Below are 24,840 nucleotides of genomic sequence, written 5' to 3'. Positions count from 1 at the left end.
TATGCCTTCTCCCAGGACTGATGCTGAAGCTGAAACTCCAATACTTTGGCCACCTGATGTGAGGAACTGACTCATTTGAAAAGACCCTGATGCTGGGAAAGATTGAAGGTGGGAAGAGAAGGGGACGACAGAGGATGAGATGGTTGGATGGCATCACCGACTCAATGGACATGAGTTTGAGTAAACTCTGGGAGTTGGTGATGGTCAGGGAGGCCTGGCGTGCTGCGGTCCGTGGGGTCGCAGAGTCGGACACGACTGAGCAACTGAACTGAACTGAACTGATTGTGCAAAGCACAATCACAGTCACACTACATCATTCTCTCCTCACTTCCAGAAGGGGGCAGCACTTGCTTCACAGAGAAAGCAAAGACCATTGTCCCTGCTGTCTCTGCTTCAAGCCACCTTAGAAAACTGCATCTGCACCCAGGCTCACCTCCAGAAGAGGGGTGATCCCTCCCTACCCCCACAAAACACTTTATATCCTTGCTGATTTATTCATCAGTTTCTGTTTATTGCCCTGCTCAGACTGGCTCCTACCCTGAGCACACCATTGAAAGGGCTCTGGCCAGTGCTACTTATGAACATCATAATTACCAAATCCAGAGTTCACTTAGTGCTTGTTTTACTTGGCCACTGGCAGCACTTGACATTCCTTCTTGAAACTTGCATGCGCCGTTGGCTTCCTGGACCCCACGATGTTCTCCATTTATCTCACTGCCCACTCTTTGTCAGTCTCCTTTGTGGGCTCCTCTTTCTCCTATGTACCTAAATAGAAAAGGTTTTTCTTGGTTAAAAATGAAATAATTACAAGAATATCTCTAACAGAGGACAATAATGCAACAAACACCTGTCTTCACCACCCAATTGAAGAAAAATACATTATAATTACTCTAAAGCCTTCTTTATGTTTTTCTCTAATCCGGTCCCTTTCCTGGCCCTTCAGAGGAAACCACTACCTTGAAATGAGTGTGTATCATTTAGATGATATTTTTTGTAATCTTACCATATATATTTGCATTTACACACAGGGGTTGTTTTTGCATATTTTTAAACTTTATATAAAATGAAATCATACTGAAATACTCTTCTACACTTGCTTCTTTCACTCATCCTGAGAATTATTATTTATTGTGGATAGCTGTAATTCATTAATTTTCACATGTGTAGTACTCAATTTTGTGAATTACCACATAGTGTTAGGAAAACTGGATATCCACATGTGAAAAAATTAGACCCCTATACCAGCGGTCCCCAACCTTTTTTGGCACCAGGGACCAGTTCCGTGGACGACAGTTTTTCTGTGGCCGGTGGTGGTGTGGAGTGGGGGATGGTTTGGGGATGATTCAAGCGCATTACATTCAATTAATATCTAAATGTATAAGGAATTAATATGACTCAATGACAGAGAAACAGCTCAATTTAAATATTGGCAAAGGACATGAATAGATGCTTTCCCAGAGAAGACATGCAAATGCCCAACAGGAATATGAAAATGTGCTTAAAACCCTAATCATCAGGGAAATGCAAATCAGGACCACAATGATACATCACTTCATATCTGTTAGGATGGCCGTTGTCAAAATGATAAGAGATAACAGGTGATGGTGAGATTGTGGAGAAAAGAGAATCTGTGTGTACTGATAGTGGGAAAAGGTGACTATGAGAGGCGATGAATGTGTTAATTAGCTTAATTGTGGTAATCATTTCACAATGTATACCTATATTAAACCATCATGATGTGCACCTTAAAAAATCACACTGTACAACTCAAATATTTACAAGTTTTGTCAGTTATACCTCAGTAAAGCTGGGGAAAATAGAATTTAAAAAGCAGTTAGTTTAATGTTAGAATGACAAATTCAAGTCAAAGCTGATAACAAGAGCAAAAAATGAAAAGAAGAAACTGGAAAGCAGCCAAAAGTAACAAATGGAAAAGCGGGCTGGAAGGCTGCAAAGAATGTGAAGAACAGATAACAGATCTAAGTCATAAGCATGTGTGGCTCCGGGTTTTAGTTACCCCTATTACTAACCTTATGGTTGATTTAAATATGACTCAAATAAGATCCCTTGCTCATTAATCTGGTACTTGATTTTTTATTAGTTTAGTGTTGAATTTAGAGGTTACCAAATTAGCGTAGAAGAATCTCACCCAATCATGGGTTTCTCCAAAGAAAATTCTTGCTTTTGCCAAGAATTTAGGCTAGTAACACCCTAGAGCATGTTAAATTAACACAGCTTGAGATTTTTCAGCCCACGCTGTTTTGTGAGTTTCGGCTGCACATCTCCCTGAGGGCTGACTTGAGGGTGTAAATTATCCAGAGTTTTCTCTATTCACTCTGGATCATGGTCCAAGACAGTCAAATTCTTTAAATCCTCTGCTTGAGTGTGGGGTGGTGGTCTCCAGTTCACACAGTATGAGGATGTAGAACTTTGAGACTCTGGCTTTATGCCAAGTGGATAATTGCCTGGTAGATTCACCCCATTGTCAAAGACCTTGGGGGTTTGTTGCCTGTTTTCAGTTTTCTGAACACCAAATCTCAGATTCCTTGAGCTTGGCAAATACTCTCAAAGGGAAAGCAGTCTTCAGTGTATCACTCTCCGAGTTTTTAGTTTCATTTAGTTTTGGTCTCTGAGAATTCCTTTAATAATAATCAGTGCATTTAAAGATATTAAATATTTTTTGTCTTGAAATTTGGACTTATTGAGGTATAATTTACATACAATCAAATTTACTCTTTAGTATCATAACTGTACATTTTGATAGACATATAGTTGCATAACCACAGATGCACTCAAGATATAAAACATTTACACGATCCCCAGAACTTGCCTCATGATCCTTTGTACTCCCCCCCCCCAATAATCATTGATGTATTTCTGTTTAAAATAGCTGTTTTATTTTTTTAAAAATATTTATTTGGCTGCGCCAGGTCTTGGTTGTGGCACTTGGGATCTTTGATCTCTAGTTTTGACATGCGGAATCTTAGTTGCGGCATGTGGAATCTAGTTCCCTGACCAGGGATTGAACCTGGGCCTCCTGCATTGGGAGCCTGGAGTGTTAGCCACTGGACCCTCAGGGAAGTCACTTAAATGCATTCTCATTTAGAATTTTAATATATCTTCAGTAAATGAATCTTTACTGTTACACAGTAAACCCATGATTCCTAGAAATTTCCTTTTTCTTCAAGTCTGTTTTTTCCCCTTATATTTCTGTAGTTAAGCCAGATTTCTTTGGTTACAATTTGCCTGACATGTTTTTTCTTTCTTTCACTCCAGCCTTTCCATATTCTTATGCTTCATGTGGGTCTCTTGTAAACCAAACATTATTGTGTTAGTTTCAGGCGTACAGCAAAGTGATCAGTTGTGCATATATTCTTTTTTCAGATTCTTTTTCCTTACAAGTTATTTTGAGTATAGTTTCCTGTGCTATATAGGAAGTCCTTGATGGTCATCTATTTTATACATAGTAGTGTGTATATGTTAATCCTAAATTCCTAATTTATATCTCCCCTTCATAATATTTTAAAGCAAATTCCAGACATCAGATTTTATTGAGAAGCATAGATTTTATCTGGAAGCATTTGTTATTTTGAAGAAAATTCCAAACATTATTTCACCTGGACACGTTTCAGTACATATATACTGCATGTACTTACATATATACCACACTTAGTGTGTTTGGAGTACTATGCATTTGTAGTGTATACTTCAGTACACACTAAGAATATCTTTTTAAAAAACTGCTATTTATCAGACTTAAAAATTTTACCAATCCTTTCTTTTTTTTCTTTTGGCCGCACTGTGCAGCTTGGGGGATCTGAGTTCCTCAATCCATGTCCCCTGGAGTGAAAGCTCAGAATTCTAACCACTGGACCACAAAGGAATTCCCTTACTGATCTTTTATTTTTAATATATGTTTATTTATTTGGCTGTTCTGGGTCTTAGTTGCAGCATGCAGGATCTTTAATCTTCATTGCTGGGTGTGGGATCTTTAGTTGTGGCATGTGAAGTCTCAGTTGCTTCATGGGGGATCCCGTTCCTTAGTCAGGGATCAAACCCAGGCCCTCAGCATTGGGAGATGCTTAGCCACTGGACCACCAGGGAAGTTCTCCTTTACTGATCTTTTTAAAAGAAATCTTTATATCATCAAATATTACTCTTTAATAAAATTTCTATGATAGTTTTTTAAAAGACGTTTTAAAAGAACAGTTTTCAGTTGACGATATGTTGAGAGAGAGGTACAGTGATTTCCCATATACCCCCTGCACCCACACAGGCATAGCCTTGCCCTTTAACAATGTTGCTCACCAGGATGGTACATTTTTTACCAAACCCGTATTGACCGTCATAATCATCCAAAGACTATGGTTTACCCTAAGGTTCAACCTTGGTGGTGTGCATTCTGTGAATTTGGACAAATGTATAAGGATACACATCCATCATTATAACACCATATAGAGTATTTGAACTGCCCTAAAAATCCTCTGTGCTCTGTCTCTTCATCTCTGCCCACCACCACCCCTGCCCCCAGCAGCCTGTGATCTTTTTATTATCTCCATGGTTTTTGCCCTTTGCAGAATGTCATAAAGTTGGAATCAAGAGTATACAGCTGCCTCCGATTGGCTTCCTTCACTTCGCAATACACCTTTAAGGTTCTCTCATGTTTTTTCATGGCTTGGTAACTTTTTTAAGCTGTGGAATAACATTCCATGGTCTGGATGTACTACAGCTTATTTACCCATTTACTTTCTGGAAGACTTCTAGTTTACTTCCCAAGTTGTGGCAGTTATGAATAAAGCTACTATTAATATCAGTGTGCAGGGTTTTGTGTCATCTTAAGTTTTCGACTCCTTTGAATAAATACCAAGGAGTGCAATAACTGGATCTTATGATAAGAGTATATTTAGATTTGTAAGACCCACCAAACTGTCTTCCCAAGTAGCTGTATAGTAGCTGTATATTTCTATTCCCACCAGCAATGTGAGAAAAAGTTCCTGTTGCTTCACACCCTTGCCAGCATTTGGTACTGTCAGTGTTTGGAATTTTGGCCATTCTAATAAATGTGTAGTGGTGTCAAATGTTGTTTGAATTTGCATTTCCCTGGTAAGATATGACGTGGAACATCATTTCATATACTTATTTGCCATCTATATATCTTCTTTGGTGAGGTGTCTATTTAGGTATTTGGCCCATTTTAAAAACTGGATTGCTTTTGCGTGGCATGTGGGATGTTAGTTCCCTGACCAGAGATTGAATCTACACCCTCTGCAGTGGAAGCACGGAATCTTAACCACTGGGCCACCAGGAAAATCTGGATTGTTTTCTTATTGTTGAAATATGAGTTCTTCATATACTTTGGATAAAAGTTGCTGTATCAGGATGTGTCTTTTGCAAATATTTACCCCAGTCTGTGACTTATTTTCTGTTAATAATTTCCTTGTCATTATGTTTTGATTTATCTTTTATTGTGCTGAGTTTTCGTTGCTGTGCAGCCATTTTCTCTAGTTGCAGCAAGCAGGGGCTACTCTCTACTTGCAGGGCCTGGGCCTCTCATTGAGGTGGCTTCTCTTGTGCAGAGCATGAGCTCTAGAGTGTGTGGGTTTCAGTAGTTGTGGCAGTATTAGTAGTAGTAGTTGAGCTCAGTAGTTTCAACTCCTGGGCTCTAGAGCACAGGCTCAGCAGTTGTGCACGGGCTCAGTTGCTCTGAGGCCTGTAGGATCTTCCCAGACCAGGGATCGAACCTGTGTCTCCTGCATTGGCAGGCAGATTCTTTATCACTGAACCACTCAGAGGTTTTTAATTTTAATGAACTCCGGCTTACCAATTATTTCTTTCATGGATCATTTCTTTGATAGTGTTTAAAAAGGATTCACCATACTTGAAGTGGGCTTCCCTGGTTGCTCAGACAGTAAAGAGAGACCTGGGTTTGACCCCTGGGTCAGGAAGATCCCCTGGAGAAGGGACTAGCTACCCACCCCAGTATTTCTGCCTGGAGAATTCCAAGGACAGAGAAGCTTGGTGGGCTACAGTCCATGGGGTTGCAAAGCGTCAGAGATGACTGAGTGACTAACTCTTTCACTTTTCATACCCAAAATAGTAAGATTTTTTCCTAGTTATCTTCCAGGAATTTTATATTTAGGTATAATCCATTCTGAGTTAATTTTTGTGGAAAGTGTAAGATCTGTGTCTAGAGCCTTTTTTTTTCTTTCCTGAGACTGTCCAGTTGTTCCAGCGCTATTTGCTGAAGAAACTGTCTTTGCTCCATTGTGTTTCCTTTGCTCCTTTGTCAAAGATCAGACTATATTTATGGGGACCTATTTCTGGGTTCTCCGTTCTGTTCCACTGATCTATTTGTCAGTTCTCTCACCAATGCCACACCATCTTCATTAGTATACCTCTTGAAGGTGGGTAGGGTCAGTCCTCCAGCTTTGTTCTCCTTCAGTATTGTTGGTTATCCTGGGTCTTTTGCCTCTCCATATAAGCTTTATTTTTTTTAAATTTATCATTGGAGGATAATTGCTTCACAGTGTATGTTGGTTTCTACCATACAACATGAATCAGCCTTAAGTGTACATATGTCCCCTCCCACTGGAACCTCCCTCCTCCCCCCTACCCCATCCCATTGCTCCAGGTTGTCACAGAGCACTGGATTGAGATCCCTGTTTTATAGAGCAACTTCCCACTGGTTATCTGATTTACAGATGGTAATGTGTATGTTTCAATGCTACTCTCTCAATTTGTCCCACCCTCTTTTTCCCTCACTGTGTCCAAAGTCTGTTCTCTGTGTCACAGAAACTTTACAATAAGTTTGTCAATGTCTATAAAATAACTTTCTTTGATTTTGATTGGTTGCATTGAATCTGTAGAACAAGTTGGGAAGAACTGACATATTGGCAACGTTGATTCTTCCTGTCCATGAACATGAAATATTCCTCCATTTATTTATTTCTTTGACTTCATCAGAGTTTTGTCATTTTTCTCATAAGGCTCTTGTATATATGCTGTTAGATTTATACCTAAGTATTTCATTTTGGGGGTTGCTAGTGTCAGTGATAATGTTTGTTTTGTTTTTTTCTAAAATTCTGTTTTTTCATTGTTAGTATATAAGAAAGCAATTGACTTTTAGGTTAAACGTATAACTTGTAAGCTTGCTACAGTCATTTATTAGTTCTAGGATATTCTTGTTTGTTTTGTCAAGCCTTTCAGATTTTCTGCATAGATAATCATGTCATCTGCAAACATGTCATCCTTCCCAATCTGAAAACTTTTATTTCCTTCTCTTACAGTATTGCATTATCAAGGACCTCTATTTCATGGTGTGGAAACAGAGTGGTGAGAGAGGACATCCTTGCCTTGGACCTGATCTTGGTGGGAAAGATTCAGATTTCTCTCCGTTAAGTATGATGTTGTTGTTGTTTGGCTGCTGAGTCGTGTCCAACTCTTTTGTGATTGCATGGACTGCAGTCCACCAGATTTCTCTGTCCATGGGATGTCCCAGGCAAGAATACTGGAGTGGGTTGTCATTTCCTTCTCCAGGAGATTTTCCTGACCCAGGGATCAAACTCACATCTCCTGTGAATTGTTTACCGCTGAGCCATCAGGGAAGCCCAAGTATAATGTTAGGTATTGGTGTTTTGGTAGATATTCTTTATCACATTGAGAAAGTTCCATTCTATTTCTAGTTTACTTAGAGGCTTTTTTTTTTTAATCATGAAAGGGTGTGGGATTTGGTCAGATGCATGTCTTCATGAGGCCTGTAGTTTTCTTGTAACATGTTTGTCTATTTTGGTATTTAGGAAATGCTGCTCTCGTAGAACAAGTTGGGGAATATTTTCTCTGCTTCTATCCTCTGAAAAAGATTGTAGAAAATTGACATAACTCCTTACTTAAATGTTTGGTAAGAATTTACCAGTGAACCCATCTGAGCTTGGTGTTTTTTGTTTTGGAAGGTAACTAATTGTCAAGTCAATTTCTTTAATAGATATCGGCCTATTCAGATTGTCTATTTTTTTCTTATTGGAGTTTTGGCAGATTGTGTATTTCAAGGAATTGGTCCATTTCATCTAGGTTAACAAATTTGTGGAGATGGAGTTTCCTTTATTATCCTTTAATGTCTATGTGATCTGTAGTGATAGCCCCTCTTTTACTTCTAGTATTAGTAATTTTTAGTAATTTTCTTTTTTCTTAATTTTTTTCTTAGTAGTCTGCCTAGAGTCTTGTCAACTTTATTGATCTTTTGGTTTTGTTTATTTTCTCTATTGATTTTTTATTTTTTATTTCATTCATTTCTGCTCTAATACCTATCATTCTTTTCTTCTGTTTACTTTGAATTAAATTACCCTGCTTTTTCTAGTTTCCTAAGATTGAATCTTAAGAAATTCAGTTCAGTCAAATTTCCTGATTCCTAGTGAATCTTAGATTATGGATTTTATATCTTTCTTCTTTTCTAATAAACATATTCAGTGCCATGAATTTCCTTCTAAGCACTACACTACTTTTGCTCCATCTGATAATTTTGACAAGTTGTCCTTTCACTTTTATTTAATTAAAAATATTTTAAAATTTACCTTGAGATTTCTTCTTTGATCTATATGAATTTAGAAGTGTACTGTTTAATCTATATGTATTTTGGATTGTCCAGTTCTTTCCATTACTGAAACTTCTAGTTTAATTCCATTGCAGTCTGAGAGTAGACACTGCATGATTTCTATCCTTTTAAATTTGTTTGGATGAAAAAATAAATTAATTAATTAATTTGTTTGGATGTATTTTGTGACCCAGAATGTGGTCTATCTTGGTGAATGTTCTATGTGACCATGGGAAAAAATGTGTATTCTAATTTGTTGGATGAAGTAGTCTATTGATGGGATTGTTCATTGGCTGTGAGGTTACTTGGCTAAAGTTAGAGTTGTGCAGCTTATATATTAATAAACCAGGTTACTAGTTAATGTGGTTTGGTTCATCTCTAAATTTTGGCTTTTTTCTCTCCTTCTCCATGTCGCTGGGGCACATGGTGCCTTCTGGTGGGAGACCTGTCAGTATAGGGATCTGGGGAGGCGACGACGCCTGAGTCCTGGGAGAAGGAGATCGAGAGGGCAGGTCTGGGTTCACATCCTGCCTCAGTCACTTACTAGCAACATGGCCTCGGGAAAAGCACTGTGACCATTCTGGTTCTTATCCTCTCTCAGATGGTGCATCCAGTGCCACATAGAGTGGCTGATGATGCTGAAATGAGGCCATGCACGTAAAGCACGAACACGACACGTGCTAGTTATTGTCCTAAGGAAAGTAGAAGGGTTAGATTAAGGGGACGGACCTTGGGTTCCGGATTGATTACCAGTGTTTGGGGATTTATTTGTCTCTGGCCTGAGGCAGTCACTGAACAGAAGTACCAGGGGAGGAATCTGGGTGTGAGCTATCTATCATGGTTCATTTTTTTCAACATCCAGAAGGACAGAAGTTGAAGGTGACGTCAGCTTTCTCCGCAGATGCATTCAGGCAGATTGTACAGGTCCTTTTATTTTTGTGGTGAAAGGCTGGGGAGGTGAAGAGGGAATTGGGGCGGGGGCTGTGTGACTCTCAGGTCCTTGGTGGCCCCGTACCTGCCGGCCTCTCAGCTGTCTGCGTCTGGCCGGGGAGATTATGAGGAGCTGAGATCCCTGTGCGCAGCTGACTCGAAGCAGGTCCCCACTCAGTCCCACTCCTTAGGCCTTTAAGACAGAGTATAGGGTCTCTTCCTGGGGTTCCCAGTGGGGAGGGGGGAGGGGAGGCTCTGCTGAGTTGGTGAGCTCAAGCTGGAGACAGTGAGGGAGGCATTGGGGACTCCAGCGTCATCCTGGGGGAGAAGGAAATGGGAGGGGGTGAGACAGCAGAGGGGAGGGGTTCCATCTCAGAGCCACGATCCCACAGCTGGTGCCCCACTGATACCACGGTCCCTCTGTCCATCCACCCCACCTTCTCCAAACTTCCCTCTCATCCTTACAGGTCCTAGCCTGACCTGCTTATTTTATGGTCCTGCTCCAGTTCTATATGTTGTTTTGGAAAAAGACCAATTGTCCCAGAGTCAGGTGACCAGGCAGCCAAGATAGAGAAATGGGCAGGGGCTCCAGCAGTGAGGTCATCTCTAGGTCAGGACCAGGGTCTCAGGGGAGGGTGGGTGAGGCAGGGGAGAGAGGAGGATGCTGAGGGCACCTGTGTGGGGAGGGGGTGTGGGGAGAAGAAGGAAGACCCAGGTGAGAGCGGGGATGCTGGTGGCAGGACTTACCTTTATTCCCGGTGTTCTCGTAATTCTCTTCCGCGTTTTGGGAGGACTCCCTGAGTGGGAACAGGAGGGCAGTGCTGTGTCAGAGTCTGGGCGGGAAAGAGCTACCACCTGCCTCGGGCCGCTCTCTCGGTGGGGACTCTGTGACCTGCCTGGTCACACTCGGACATGAAGGCAGAGGTTTGGGGCTCTCAGGAGGAGGCTGCCTGGATGGGGTTGAGGGGCCATCTGCAGTGTAGCCCCGTCCCTGAGAGCTGACTGGGGTGGACTCTTGCAGAGAAGCGGCTTTATTGAGGGGCGCAGGGAGGAGAAGCAGGAGGGGGCGCCTGTCCTCTCTGCGGCAGCGCCTGGGTCCAAACTGGAGCGTGAGAACCAGGGAGCTTCCCTCAGGTCCCCCGGGCGGTGCTCAGGCCTTGGTCCCCGAGGAGACGCCGTCCGGGGAGGGGTCCCGGGAGGACACTGTCAAGAGTCAGGAAGGCGAGAAAGGAGGGAGGGGCTGTGAGACGGAAAAGCCTGGACGTGGCAGAGAGGATGAGAAAGGAACGCGGTGGGCGGTGAGGAGGGTGAGTGTCAGGGAAGGAAGAGGAGCCGGGGCCAGAGGAGAGGGAGCCAGGTTGGGGGCCGCGAGTCACAGGGCAGAGGACAGACTTTAGAGGAGCAAGAAAGGGGACAGAGCGTGGAGGGGGCGGGTGTGTTCTGGAAGGACTGTTCAAGGGGGAGACAGACCAGGATGAACAGAGGGAAAGGCTGAGACCTGGGGATGGAAGGAGGAAAGGCAGGTGCCAGAGACAGACAAAGGGAGATGTTCTGGGACAGAGTCAGAGAAAGTGCTGGTCCATTGCTCTGACTTTCTAAGGATCGGGAGCCTCAGGAAGTGAAGAGCCTGGCCTGTGGGGGCTTGGGAGGATGTGGGTGGAGGTCCAGGAGGGGAGGCCTGTGAAAGGCTCCCTGGTGCTGCTCTCAGGAGGAAACTTCTTGCTCATAAAATAGCCCCGCCCCACCGCACCCCCCATACTGGAGGACAAGCGCTCACCTGGCTGGGGTCCTGGCTTCAGTCCGCACACCTGTAGGAGGACCAACAGCGTGTCACTGTGCCGTCCACGGAGGCCTGTCTCCTCCCCGCCTCTCTGCCTGGTCCCACTCTGAGTCCATCCTTGCAGAGACGGGAGCAGCTGAAACCTCCCGGGGAAGGGCCTGGGACTCAGAGCTGACACACCGCCCCCCGCCCGGCGGCACCCCGAGGCTGCCCGCACCTGTGCTGCCTCGGCCCCCACACCAGTCAGGGGAGCAGCTCCTCCCGCACCCAGAGCCCTGTCACTCTCTGAACACGGTGGTCTTGGCCTCCCTCAGCTCAGACTACCACAGGTCCGCTCAGTTGCACCCTGGGTCGTTTTCTTTCCTCTTTTCTTGAATCACTGGACTGAGAACTCTGACACAGCACACACTAGGGTTTCTATGCTCAGCTATCTTTCCTTCCGGCTCTCTTCGGGATCATCCGTTTCTACCTGTGCGTGACCTCACTGCACTCTTGTCCTGACGATCCGCTCCCTCTCAGGTTACCCAAGCCCCCCACTGAGCCCCCTCCTCTCCACCTGCGCCCTCTCACGGGCTCCCTGACCCCCTGGGTCCCCCTGAGCTTCTGCCACACTTGCTGACATGTCCCCAATCGTGGCTGTGCCCCGGGGCAGGGGATACTGTATGTTGCCCCAAATCCACTCACTTCTCCTTGTTCAGTTACAGAACCTTGATTTTATCTGGAGTGACTGGGTGCCGCCCCCCCCAACAGACAGATGTAGGATGTATAACTGAATCTAACCCATAAGGGACTTTCTGAGTAGTCCAGTGGTTAAAAATCTGCCTTCCAATGCAAGGGACACAGGTTCAATCCCTGGGTGGTGGGGGTGGGCTGGGGTGGGGGCGCAGGTAACTAAATTCCACAAGCTGCATGCGGCAGCTAAGCCCCAGTGCCACAAGGAGAAAGCCTGCAGACCACAGTGAAGAACCTTCCCCCCCCCACCCCCCCAAAAAACGACAGCAGCCATCATTTAAGTAAAAAATTTTTAAATCTCACGAATAAGACATAAGGGGAAGTTGTGGGTAGGACTTCACAAAGGCTCTTTAAAAGGAGGACAGACAGTTGGGGAATAGTCTTTTTGTTCTTTCATCCTGATTGGACTGAGAAACAATGGCTGGAATTCTAGCAGCCATAATGAACCATGAGGTGGCCTTTGGGTGAGAAGCCGAAATGCAGGACAGTGAACAGAAAGGTAGGAGCCTCGGTGCTTATGGACGCAGCTTCTGCTCTCTGGCTCCACATTCTTTTATATGAGGGGAAAAGGTAAACTCTGTGTTATTTATCTTAACCTTTCCTTCTGGATTTTGGTGCTAACAGTTGTACGCAGATTCTAACCAGTAAGTCCTAAATGCTTCTAAACCTGCAGGCTTGAATACTGCTGGGGGAAGACATAACTATGTGCAATGATGTTTTTACCCATTTGTGGTTTCTCATCTGAGTTGATCCTCAAATACCATTTTGCATTTCCACAGTGACTATGTCACATTTTCTCTTCATCTCTGACCCTCATCCTCACTCTCAGGAGACAACCACTCTGGTTTTCGCTCTGCAGAATTAATAAAACAATTTGTATGTAGTTGAATTTATAAATATTTTTGTTATGACTTTGGATATTTTGTCATACTTAGGCCAGTCATCTTCAACCCATGGTTGTAAAGTAAGTTTCACCTGCTTTCTGCTAGCAATAGGGTTATTTTTTCCTCCTTTATATCTTCAATTTTGGTGCAAATTATGAGGCAGGGAGCTGATATTATTCTCTCTCAGCTGTGACTCCATTATTCCAGAGCTACTCATTCTTCCCCCTTGATTAGAAACGTTTCCTTTTAACCTACTAAATTCCCACATATATTTGGATCTGTTTTTATCCTGCTTGTATCTGATTTTTCACTTTTATTCCATTTGTTTACCTATCATAATCCAGAATGACGTAATTTTAACTGTTGTAGCTAAATTGTAATTGCTCATGCTCATGTAGCGCTTACTCTGCTGCAGGATCTATTCTAAATGCCTTCTGTTTGTCACGACACCTCCAGGGAAGTACTGTTTTCACTCCCATTTTACCGGTCGGTAAGTTCGGGCTCACAGCGGTAGTGTTCGTGTGCCAGCGGTTACCAGGCCAGAGTGTGAAGCAGGGTTGGCTGCAGGCACGCACAATTCTGTGCTTTGCAAGCTCTGAGCTTTACAGTCTGACAGGGCTCATTGCTCACTACAAATTTTGAAAATTATTTATGTATTTATTTTGCTGCGCCGCGTCTTGTTGGGACAAACAGGATCTTTGTTGTGTCATGCGTGATCTTCCTTGTCACGTACTGACTGTGTAGCAGCGCGTGGGCTTCAGTAATTTCGGCGTGCAGGCTTAGTTGCTCTGCGGCATACGGGATCTCACTTCTCCCACCGGGGATCAAACCTGCATCCCCGACATTGCAAGGCAGAGTCTTAACCACTGGACCACTAGGGAAGTTCCCAAGTTGCAAATTTTTTCAAAAATATTTCAAATCAGTTTTGGAGTTTGTTGTGGCATAAATAGTTAATGCCTCTTTCCCTGCACTCTCTTTCAGCTGTAAATGCATACATCCAAATTTCTGATGGGCATCTCTACTCAGATGCCACACAAACATAAACCATCCCAAGCTCAAGAACCATTCTTCTCTCCCAATCATGGTCCTTGACCTCCTCTGCTCCCGAATTTACTTGGTGGCCTCACCATGGCCTCATTTGCCCAAGTTGGAGACATGAGACTTATTCCCATGCCTTCACCCTTGCACCAGTGCAATCACCAAGTCATACTTGTTTTCTCTCTTAAACTTTTCCAGGATCTGGCCTCTCCCTCCATGCATACAAACACAGTGGGTCCCAAACTTGATAACACACGAATGCCACCTGAGGAGGTCACTAAAAACGCACATTCCCAAAACCAGACCTCAGGTCCAGCAGGGACTAGCATTTTAACGGAGCACCCCTGGTCATTCTGGTGCAGTATGTTCTGAGAAACACCGAGCTGGGAATCTTGGGGAGAGGCTAGCAGTCCTGGACCACTTACCTTTGCTTCTCTTCCACCAAAGGTACACAGCCAGTCCCACGATCGGGATCTTGAGCAGCACAACGCTGGCCAGTGCCAACCCGACTGTAGCTTCCATGGTCAGGGACCACAGCTTGGAACTCCTTTTGCCCTCTGAGCCCCCGAGGCCAGCTGTGGTGGTGGTGGTGATAGGACCCCAGGTGGTTGTTTTGGTGGCTGAAAAATATGCAAATTCTTCACTAATGGGCTGGAGGTATCTGGGTGAAGCTGTCAAATCTTGTTCCCTAGTTTGGGGAAAGTGGGGGTGGGGAGCAGGTCTCTGAAGCTCTCCCACAGGGAGCGGAGTAACAAGAGGTGATGCTGGAAGCTTTGAATCCTCTTCACTTCTTTAAAATCCTGACTCTGACTGATCAGTGCTATGACCTCAGAACCTCATTTTACCACCTACCCACAGGTGAACTAAATCACAGGATAAAAAATTATTTATTGTGGTAAAAGACACATAACATGGAAATTACTATTTTAACCATATTTAACTGTATAGTGCAGTGGCATTAAGTACATTCACACTATTGTACAAGTCTCACCACCATCCATCTCCTGAATTTTTCACCTTCATAAACTGAAGCTCTGTCCCCCTTTTCCCCTTCCCCCCAGCCCCTGGCCCCCAGCAGTCTGCTTTCTGATTCTGTGAATATGACTGTTCTAGGGACCTCCTGTAAGTGGAATCAAACAGTATGTGTCTGTACCTAACATATACTGGAATGCACTTCTAAGGTTAACTTAATTTCTAAGTCCTACAAATAGATTGTACCTCTTTTAATAGATAATTGAAAAATTACTTAATACCCCACTAAAGGGAAGAAAATCCCAAATTCCAATGAAGTCTTCTGGTTAGTGTGGACCAAATTCATGTCCACTCTTATTAGAAATTAATAATAAAAGTGTAAATACCATGCCTCAACTAAGATTTTTAAAATTAAAAATTACTTAACTTTACTAACATATCAGATAAAAGTGATAGGAATGCACGTTAAAAACCCTACAAAACTAAAGCTTCTATAAACTTTCATTATTTTAAATGTGAAGATGTTTTAAATGAATGAAAGATTAGCATCCGAGAAACGAGTAACAAAAACAGTGAGGAGGCAGCTCTAAGGACACTCACAGTTTGAAAGTAATGAAAACCTAGACTGGATACATATTTAAGGAAATAGGACAGCAGAAGGAATAAACAATGCAGGAGGCAGAGAAAAACAAACCAGAAAGCAGAGAAGACTCTTACAAACCTAACAGTGTCAAAAGAGTGTTGAAATCATACATGCATTCCAAAAATCATTGAGAAATCTACAAAGCTCTGTGAAATGTCTGATTTTCTGAGACAAACAAAAGTTGAAAAGAATTAAAAAAGAGTAAACTTTAATGGGCAGACAAAGAAGAAATTGAGGCCAGTTTTAAAGAACTACCTTTTGTAGAGATTTCAAGCTCAGAAGGTTTAATGGTTAAATTCTGGTGAAAATTCAAGGAGTGGATGATTCCCAGACAGAAGGTTCCGGAACACAGAAATACAGAAAATGATGGAATTCTAATTCTAAAACTTCCAGATGTACAGGCTGGGCTTTGAGGAGGCAGATCATGAAGAAAGCAAGGGAGTTCCAGAAAAACAGCTTCTTCAGGTTCACTGACTACACTAAAGCCTTTGACTGTGTGGATCACAACTAACTGTGGAAAATTCTTAAAAGAGATGGGAATTCCAGACCACCTCACCTGTCTCTCCGAAACCTGTGTGCGGGTCAAGAAGCAACAGTTAGAACCTGACATGGAACAAATTGACTGGTTCAAAATTGGAAAGGAGCGTGACCAGGCTATGTATTGTTACCCTCCTCATTTAACTTCTATGCAGAGTACATCATACGAAATGCCGGGCTGGATGAAGCACAAGCTGGAATCAAGATTGCTGGGAGAAATATCAAAAACCTCAGATATGCAGATGATATCACTCTAATGGCATTAAGCGCAGAGGAATTAAAGAGCCTCTTAATGAGGACCAACGAAAGACAAGAATGAAAAAGCTGGCTTGAAGCTCAGTATTAAAAAATCTAAGATCATGGCATCTGGTCTCATCACTTCATGGCAAACAAAAGGAGAAAAAATGAAAGCAGTGATAGATTTTATTTTCTTAGGCTCCGAAATCACTGTGGATGGTGACTGCAGCCATGAAATGAAATTTCCTTCCTTGCTCCTTCAAAGGATAGCTATGACAAACTTAGCATATTAAAAAGCAGAGATGTCACTTTGCTGACAAAGGTCCCCATGGTCAAAGCTATGATTTTTCCAGTAGTCACATACAGATGTGAGAGCTAGATCATAAAGTAGGCTGAGAGGTGAACAATTGACGCTTTTGAACTGTGGTGTTGGAGAAGACTCTTGAGAGTCCCTTGGACAGCAAGGAGATCAAACCAGTCAATCCCAAGGGAAATCAACCCTGACTATTCATTGGAAGGACTGATGTTGAAGCTGAAGCTCCAATACTTTGGCCCCTGATTTTTCGTTGGAAAAAACCCTGATGCTGGGAAAGATTGAAGGCAGAAGGATTTAGGGATGGCAGAGGATAAAATGGCTAGACAGCATGAGTGACTCAATGGACATGAATCTGAGCAAACTATGGGAGATAGTGGAGGACGGGGGAATCTGGCTTGCTACAGTTCACGAGGTTGAAAAGAGTGAGACTCGACTTAGTTACTGGACAGCAACAAAAGCATAAAACTTATGCTAATCTCCAGTCATAATCTGGACTGCTTCATACCCTCCTTCAGGGATATTCAGTTCAGCTCAGTTGCTCAGTCGTGTCCAACTCTTTGTGACCCCACGGACCGCAGCACGCCAGGCTTCCCTGTCCATCACCAACTCCCAGAGCTTACTCAGACTCATGTCCATCGAGTTGGTGACATTGTCCAACCGTCTCATCCTCTGTCGTCCCCTTCTCCTCCTGCTGTCAATCTTTCCCAGCAGGGATATTAGGGGTTCACATTTATGACCCTGTAGGGGGGGTTGTTGTGTGAATTGCTTTCCTCCTGGTTGTCCCCACTGCTGGCTTAAACTCCTGTGATCTCCTGAGTGAGTTACATACACCTGTTTCCAGCTTCCCCAATTTTGGTTTTGTCTTCCTAGATCACAAATGTTTTGTTGTTGCTGGTTTTTGTCTTAAAAACTCCCTTCGCTGTCATTCATTAGATTTTGAGAGGGAGTGGAGATAAACATGTGCATGTAACTCTCCATCTTGGTCAAGACTTATGCTTTACTTTTACAACTTAAGTTATAAAAAGTAAACATTCAAAAGATAATGTTGCACACTAATAATAAAAACAAAGAATGGAGAGGAAGTTAGGGAATTAGAAATGGAAGAAGAGGGATCTAAGGAGGCCAAAAACCTCTCAGAAAAGGTCATTTAAGGATATATGAAGGAGACACAGGAAACATTAATCTGGGTCTGTCTCGGTGAATTCAGATTCCGAGGCACTGTTTGCTTTGAAATCAGCATGGTGGTCAAGAAGGGGCAGTTGTTTTCCAAGGGTCAGAGAGAGTGCCCTTCCCAGCTGAGAGCCATCATCCCTCGTGGATACTGTTTAGAATTGCCAGCACAAGTGATTATAAAAGCAAACTGTATTAGTCATTCACTAGTTTTCTAAAACGTTACAGACAACAACCCCCTTACTGCCTGTGACTGTCAGACAGGACCCCACCCCCATTGCTCTGGAGACAAATAAAGTGAGGTTAAACAAATTGAGGTTCAAGTTCCGATGGCCCATTGATTGACAGAGGGAGATCTGTTAATGCAACACATCCATTGTTAGGTTAAAAATAGTCAAGATAACGCGATGACAGGTCAGTAGGTAAGGCTGAGAGGCTCATGGTTAAGAGAAGAGATTCTGGGGTTAAACTGGGGTCAGACCCCACCTGCACCAGAAATCACGTCAGGCAGGTTTCGCTGTGCGAGGAAGGCAATAGGACCAACTGTTACCTAGGGTGTGGGGAGGTCAGCTGGGGCGGTGCTGCCAAGGCATCCCGCCCGGATGCAGGTCACAGTCAGGGGAGCTGCCTGGCCTGCTGCCTCGTCATGACCAGGACAGAGGGGAGGGTCAGGGTGGACACGGGGACAGGGTGACTGGAACCACATGGGGGGGTGGGACAGAGGGAAGGAGGTAAAGGGGATGGAAGGAGGGAGGAGATGGAAAGCGAGGAAAGAGATGACATGAGGGAAGGACGGTTGAACTGATGTTTTGGGGGGCAGAGCAGAGAAGGAAGGGGAGACGGGAAATCAGGTGATGGGGACATGGGGCCCCTCGGCACCTGCTGTGTGTGCGGGCTGAGCTCATGGCTGGGGGGACAGACATGTGACAGCTGGGGCTCCACACAGGACTCAGGGCAAAGGGGAGGAGCCGCACCCCGAGATGTCAAGTCACCTGGAGGACGTGGGGCGCGGGCAGGGGCCGGGTGGAGCCCAACTTGGAGCAGGAAGCAAGGACAGCTGAAAGCACAGAGGGTGCGGGGGGGGGGGGGGCCTGGGGATGGGGGAGGGGCTGGATCTGGAGGGCAGAGAGGGGGATGGGCACAGGAGGTGGTCCTGGGTTCGGGAAGATAAAGGTGAAAAGGGTAAAGTTGGTGGAGGCCTGGGGAGGAGTAGGGGGTGGGCAGGAAGAGAAGTTTGAGAGAGGGGAGTCAGGAAGAGGGTGCCTGAGCCAGGCCCGGGGCCCAAGGCATCAGTGGCCTCCAAGAGCCTCAGGCAGGACAGCTGGACTCACCGGGGGTGACGGTGAGTTTGGTCCCCTCGATGGACTGCCACCGCTGCTTGCCGTATGCCAGTGTGTCTAATGCCACCTGGCAGAAGTACACAGACTGGTCCTCCCTCCGCAGGTCTGAGATCCGGAGGGAGCCGGTCTTCTCACGCTCTGTCCAGTTCAGGAAGAGCCGGTTCTTGAAATTCTCATGGATGAATGGAGGGGTCATGTTGTAGATGTACTCCCCATGGAAGTGTTTCCATCTCCAGGATATTCTCACGTTGGGATCCTTGGCTAATTTCCCGGGGTAAGAGAAGGAGAAGGGGATGTGAATGGAGCCACCCTCGGGGGCTGAGAGATTCCTTGGTTGCTTCATCTCAAAGAGAGGTTCTGGATTTCTCTGTGCCCAGTGACCTAGAGGAGGGAGGGAGAGACTCTGAAGCCACCAGGAGAGACACAGCAGGTGACCCCAGACCATCGGGCACCCTCACCTGCAGGGGGATGTGTGACGGGGGGTAGGACTGGCCCTCTGGCCTGGGTGATCCTCTTTCCAGGCTTGGGGCAGGGAGGAGGGTGGAAGGTTGGGAGACCCCGCACTGTGGGACCCCTTCTGTTTGTTGGGGGTGGGAGGCCTGGCCAGCTACCCCAGGGGACCCTTCTACACACACCCAGCCACAGCCCCTCCCCGGGGTCCCTGGCAGAGCAGGACACGCCCAGCCACTCACCAGCCTGCAGAGACGCCAGGAGCAGCAGGGGCAGCAGCAGGGGCAGCCCCATGGCCTTGCCCCCCTCCCGGGTGAGAGGACAGGCAGAGCCCTCAAGGCCGGAGGGGAGGCCTGTGGGGGCCTGGGGGACACTCAGCACCAGGAGTGAGGACCAGGCTCCTCCAGAGGACGGAGGAGGGTGGGGGCCTTCCCCAAACCCGCCCACCCCGACAGTGACGGGCACTTCCTTTATCAACCTGGCTTCTTCTTTTCCTTTGTTGCAAAAGGGCTTCCCTGTGGTCAGTGCAGAGGGAGCCATGGTCTGGGGCTCCTCGCCCCCGTCTTCACCCTGGGGGCTGGTCCTGACCTGCGCCCGCTGGGCCTCCCCCCCTCAGCTCCTGTCTCCCGCCTCACATCTCCCTGGCTAGCCGCCTCTGTGTCTCTCCTGGTCTCTGCTTCTCTGAGTGTCTCTCCTCCCAGGGGAAGGGGCGGCAGCAGGACCAGCTCAGGCTCCTTCAGGGAGAGGTGGGCCCGGGTCCCCGCCCAGCTCCAGCCCCTCAGGGAGGAGCCGGGGGGAGCCGCTGGTGGTCACGCTCAGCCCCCCTCAGACACGGGGGCACCAGCCTGCTCTGGCCCCTCTCCCTCCAGGCCGGGGCTCCCCTGCAGTGTCTCCCCCTCCCAGTCTTCAGGCAGAACCAAGGCCCGTGTCCAGGACTCTGAGCGGTGGGACCAGCCCTTGAGCTCCAGTCCTGCTGAGCCCACAGAGCCTTCTGCTCCCTCTGGAAGCTTCCTCCTGGTCACACCTCAGAATTTCTGGGCCTCGCCCTTTGAGTGCAGAGCTCTGGGAGGTGACCCCCAGGAGGCTGCAGTTAATAACACTCCTCAGGGGGTTCCATCTGCAGCTGTGAGCCCCTGGCTCATCCAGGGCCTTCCCTGGACAGAGAGGAGCAAGGTCAGAGCAGTCATGGGTCACCCTGGTGACTGTCCCTGGGATCATCTCTGAGGGAGACACTGCCAGGTGTGACTGGTGCTGGGTGGGGTGAGACACGGGGGGCTGGTGGTCTTGGTGACCCCCAGGGCTGGCTGAGAAGGAGGCTACCCTCACCAGCTCCACGATGAGCTTGGCATTGCGTACTGAATGGACCATAGTGGTGGGAAGACACCGTTTTGACTTCCTTTCTCCTTTTCTCAGTTCCCCCCACCAAGTCCTAATAGTTTTTTCCACACTTCTCTCACGGCCAGCCAGGCAGCCGTGCTATCTCTACATACCTGTGTTTCCAGGCAGGAGAGAACAGATTCTGCGCCTCCATGGAATCCTTTTATCTGACTCAAGCCCTAAACATGCTTTTTCTCACTTCCAGCTTTAGGACATTCTTTGGTGGATGCATCCTTATATCCCTTTCATCCCTGGGGGAAACTGAGTCACAGACCTTAATGTCATAGAGAGTCCCCAACTCTCCCATTCCTATCAGGGGAAGAGAAGATGAATTCCTGTTATCAGTTCAGCCCAAACATCTTCAAGATCCACACAGAGGTCACCTTGAAGGCTCTTGCTTCCTCCAGGACAGGACTTGGACCACACTCATGTCCGTCTGCCTTGTGAACCTGGCTCTTATCCAGATTGCCCCTCCCCAACCAAGCACCCCCAGTTACCCTCCCTCACTTCTCCTTCCTCCCACAGCCCAGAGTAGAGGAGATCATTCATTGTACTCCATTCAGCTGTCCACTTCTCAGGGTCTGGGGAAACATAGGCAGGAGGGATGTGAGCGTGGTCTGGGCCCGGACGAGGCAGGACACACGAGGCACAGAAAGATGACGAGGGGTTCTCGGAAGGACAGGGACAGAGGAGAGAGGAGGGTCAAGGTCTTGGTCCCTACTCTCTCCCATAGACAGTCCACGGGCCTCTGCTGACATCAGCACCCTTTATTTCCTCTTGTTTTCCCTGGGAAAGGGGCCCAGAGAAGGCTTGTCCTGCCCTGGTTGGGTGCAGGCGTGCAGTGAGCCCTCCAGGACCTAGAGTCCAGCTGGGAAGAGAAGACCCACAGCGTGAAACAAGCAGAGACCCAGGCCCCACAAAGTTAATGTTGAAACAGGCAGGAATGGCATCTCCCACTTACTGTACTGGGCGTCTTGTACCCATATTGACTGTGTTTTCTTGTTCGCTGTATTCTTGATGGTCTGACATCTGGGTCCTCAGTGACCAGGGAGGGACTGTCCCTCCTAGGCTGCCAGTTCTTAGAAGAGCAACGGACGTGCCCAGGAGCTCGCCTGTCAAATGCAAACCAACCAGTCCAGAGCCCACACTCCCCACCACTTCCTCCATTTGGCTCTTACGCTCCACGAGGCCCATATTCTTCTGCCTTATTCACTCCAGGGCCAGGTACCAGGTTACCAGTGACAGCCTCTAATCCCCAGAGCCTACAGACACTATTCAAACCAGCCAATCCTAAATCTCCCTGCTCTCCCTTGCCTGTCTTTTTCAAAGAACATACAGCAAAGGCTCCTGCTCATGAGTCCCCCTTCCTCTCTCTGCTTCCTGACTGATCCTGGTGCTTCCATGCATGGAGTGATGGGCATCTTGTTTTTAAGGAGTTGTAAATATAAACTGCTTTCTTCATAACAGTTATTTGTGTGTTTGTCTTACCATACCTGATTAAAACAAATCCAGGTTTTATTTTAAAATATAAAAATATTTTATATTAGTATTTTAATAATATCAGTGAAAGTTCTAAAATTATACTGCTGAAGAAAAAAAAACCAGGAGAAAGTCACTGAGATCTTGGGTTAGGCAAAGATTTCTTATATTCAGAGCCTAAAGTATGACCCATAAAAGAAAATACTTAAAAATTAGAGTTCATCAAAATTAACAACTTCTTTTAACTCTCCCACTAACCCCAGGAGGCAGGCAGGGTCTATGTTGATCCTCATTTTGTGTGGGAAGAAACTTGGGCCCCAAGTGAGACTATGAGATTCAACCGAAGTCACATTGCATGTGAATGTCGGTGGTGGTGTTGGGTCTGAACCCAGAGCCCATGCTCCCGACCACTTCCCCATGCAGTGACAAAGGGTCAGCAGCCCTCTGGCCGTATTAACAACCAACGCTTCCCTTTTCTGTATTGTCTTCCTGCTACACAGGGAGATGCTTGAGGATCTAATGGGACAGTGGCTCAGGGCGCTTTGGGTCCTTGTCACCCAGCACAGGGTGTGGGGTGGTTGGTGAGGACCTAATGTGTATGGAAAGGAGAGATCTTTAAAGGATGGGTATCAGTGTGATAATCCATGCAGCTATCCAGGCCGTGTGCAGAGCCCTCTGTGTCATCCTGTCCTCACTGGGCCCCTCCAAGGGAGGTACTGTTATTACCCCCACTTTGTAGATAAGAAACCAGAAGCTCAGAGAAGGGAAGTCCTCTGCCCCACAGTTGGCTCCAGAGCTTGCATCTGCAGTTCCTGCCTCTGTCACATTCACAAGGTTCATCTTGTGTGACTAGGTTTCCTCACGTCACTAGGGTGCGTTTCAGCTCCTGATCCACCGACAAATGCTGATTAGGCTCCCAGGACATGAGAACAGAGGGCAAAGAACTGGGGAGTAAAGGCTGGCCCCTGACCTTGCTGAGCTCCCGGGCTGGGAGAAGTGAAGGACAATCACAAGAGTGGGACCAGGGGATTGTTGTCTGCACTTCCCCTCAGAGGAGCGTGCTGGTGAGTGTTCGCCAGTTTTCAGAAAAGGTGTCCTGATTTGTAGGTTTTTACAATTTCCATGTGTAAACACTCCCAGAATGTCAAGTTAACTATTGTGTGGACTGTGTCCCCCCCCACCCCAAATTCATATGTTGAGCCCCTAACCCCTCAGTGTGTATTTGGAAATGAAGGCCCTAAAGAAATACTGGAGGTTGAATGAGGTCACCAGGAGGGGGCCCTGGCCCAATAGGATCAGTGTCCTCATCAGAAGTGAGCCCAGAGCACCGCCTACACTCAGAGGCCATGTGAACACATGGCAAGAGGGCAGCCGCCTACACACCCAGGGAAAGAGGCCTCAGGGTGAAACCTGCCTTGTGAGCATCAGAGTCTTGGGCTTCCCAGCCTCCAGAACTGTAAGAAATCAATTTCTCGTTTTTAGGTACCCTGTCTGTGGTATTTGGCCCTGGCAGCCTAAGCAGGTAATACAGCTACCGATGTGAAGTCACTGAAAGTGAGGCGGGAAGAAACGTGCAGCACGTGCCGTGTGCGGTCTTCCCACCATGCAGGGGCAGTAGCACAGCAACCCCGAAAGCAGAGAAAGTAGTGGCATATGATGAAATAAGGAGGCAGGGATGCCCGTCCCTCATTTTTAATTTGATTTATCCAATTGTAGGTCTTCCCAGGTGGCGCTAGTGGTAAAGAACCCGCCTGCCAATGCAGGAGACTTGAGAGACGTGGGTTTGATCCCTGGGTCAGGAAGATCTCCTGTAGGAGGGCATGGCAACCCACTCCAGTATTCTTACCTAGAGAATCCCATGGACAGAGGAGCCCAGTGGGCTACAGTCTGTGGGGTCACAAAGAGTCGGACAGGACTGAAGGACTTAGCACATGCACACATTTAATTTTAAGTTCATGTTTTTTCTTAAGATTTTTTACTATGTAAAATATACCTAAAAATAAAATTTACCATTTTCACCATTTAAGTGGCATTAAGCCACGTTGTACAGGTACTGTTTAATTTTTAATAAGGCTGTGTTTAACAACCGGCTTGCAACACTCCCCCAAATTTAACAATCAGCTCAAGCACATCCCTGTCAACGTGGTCTCCCCACCAATCCTCAGGTTGGTCAGCAAATTTAGGATAAAAAGCCATGAAGTGATCTTATTTATGTGCATTGCAAAGAATTCAAATTTCTGATGAATTATGATTGACATAAAAATCCTCCTTTTTCTTCCTCTTCCCCCTTTCTTCCTCCGTCTCTCCCACTCCCTCCTTCTTTCTTTACAATATCTTTTTAGTAAACACTCATTCTGAACAGCTGAGT

General features: G+C 46.2%; 2 protein-coding genes across 7 annotated transcripts in view; one reads left to right on the top strand and one right to left on the bottom strand.

Moving 5' to 3' along the window:
* The window catches only part of LOC122701865 (60S ribosomal protein L12-like), a 144,841-nt gene that overhangs the window by 108,381 nt on the left and 11,620 nt on the right, over window positions 1–24,840 (top strand). The window contains exon 1 of one of the 3 annotated variants that reach the window (XM_043915270.1): window positions 18,845–18,849. The exons of 1 other annotated variant lie outside the window; for it this stretch is intronic. Coding sequence is in view for 1 of the 2 variants with exons in the window: in XM_043915269.1 (XP_043771204.1) it covers window positions 23,614–23,615 (2 nt within the window). In the remaining variant the exon portion in view is untranslated. Of the gene's footprint in view, window positions 1–18,844; window positions 18,850–23,611; window positions 23,616–24,840 lie in introns of those variants that run through there. One more of the 3 variants, XM_043915269.1, reaches the window with a different exon arrangement.
* Window positions 665–20,500, bottom strand: LOC122701855 (paired immunoglobulin-like type 2 receptor beta). Of its 4 annotated transcripts, none has more exons than XM_043915256.1 (6): window positions 19,859–20,500; window positions 19,158–19,427; window positions 14,377–14,571; window positions 11,295–11,325; window positions 10,265–10,314; window positions 665–765 (listed from the first exon to the last, which is right to left on the bottom strand). In XM_043915256.1, the coding sequence occupies exons 1-6, from the start codon at window positions 20,154–20,156 to the stop codon at window positions 758–760; spliced, it is 852 nt and encodes a 283-aa protein (XP_043771191.1). In that variant the 5' UTR covers window positions 20,157–20,500; the 3' UTR covers window positions 665–757. The 4 variants fall into 4 exon arrangements, with proteins under 4 accessions (XP_043771191.1, XP_043771188.1, XP_043771189.1 ...); XM_043915253.1 differs by having other exon boundaries at window positions 700–765; window positions 19,158–19,547; window positions 19,859–20,465; XM_043915254.1 differs by lacking the exon at window positions 665–765 and adding an exon at window positions 9,494–9,835 and having other exon boundaries at window positions 19,158–19,547; window positions 19,859–20,442.

The sequence above is a fragment of the Cervus elaphus genome, chromosome 10, assembly GCF_910594005.1.
Source record: "Cervus elaphus chromosome 10, mCerEla1.1, whole genome shotgun sequence".
Taxonomy (NCBI): domain Eukaryota; kingdom Metazoa; phylum Chordata; class Mammalia; order Artiodactyla; family Cervidae; genus Cervus; species Cervus elaphus.
The sequence above is the reverse complement of the archived record's forward strand: the minus strand, read 5'-3'. Positions and strand labels throughout refer to the sequence as shown.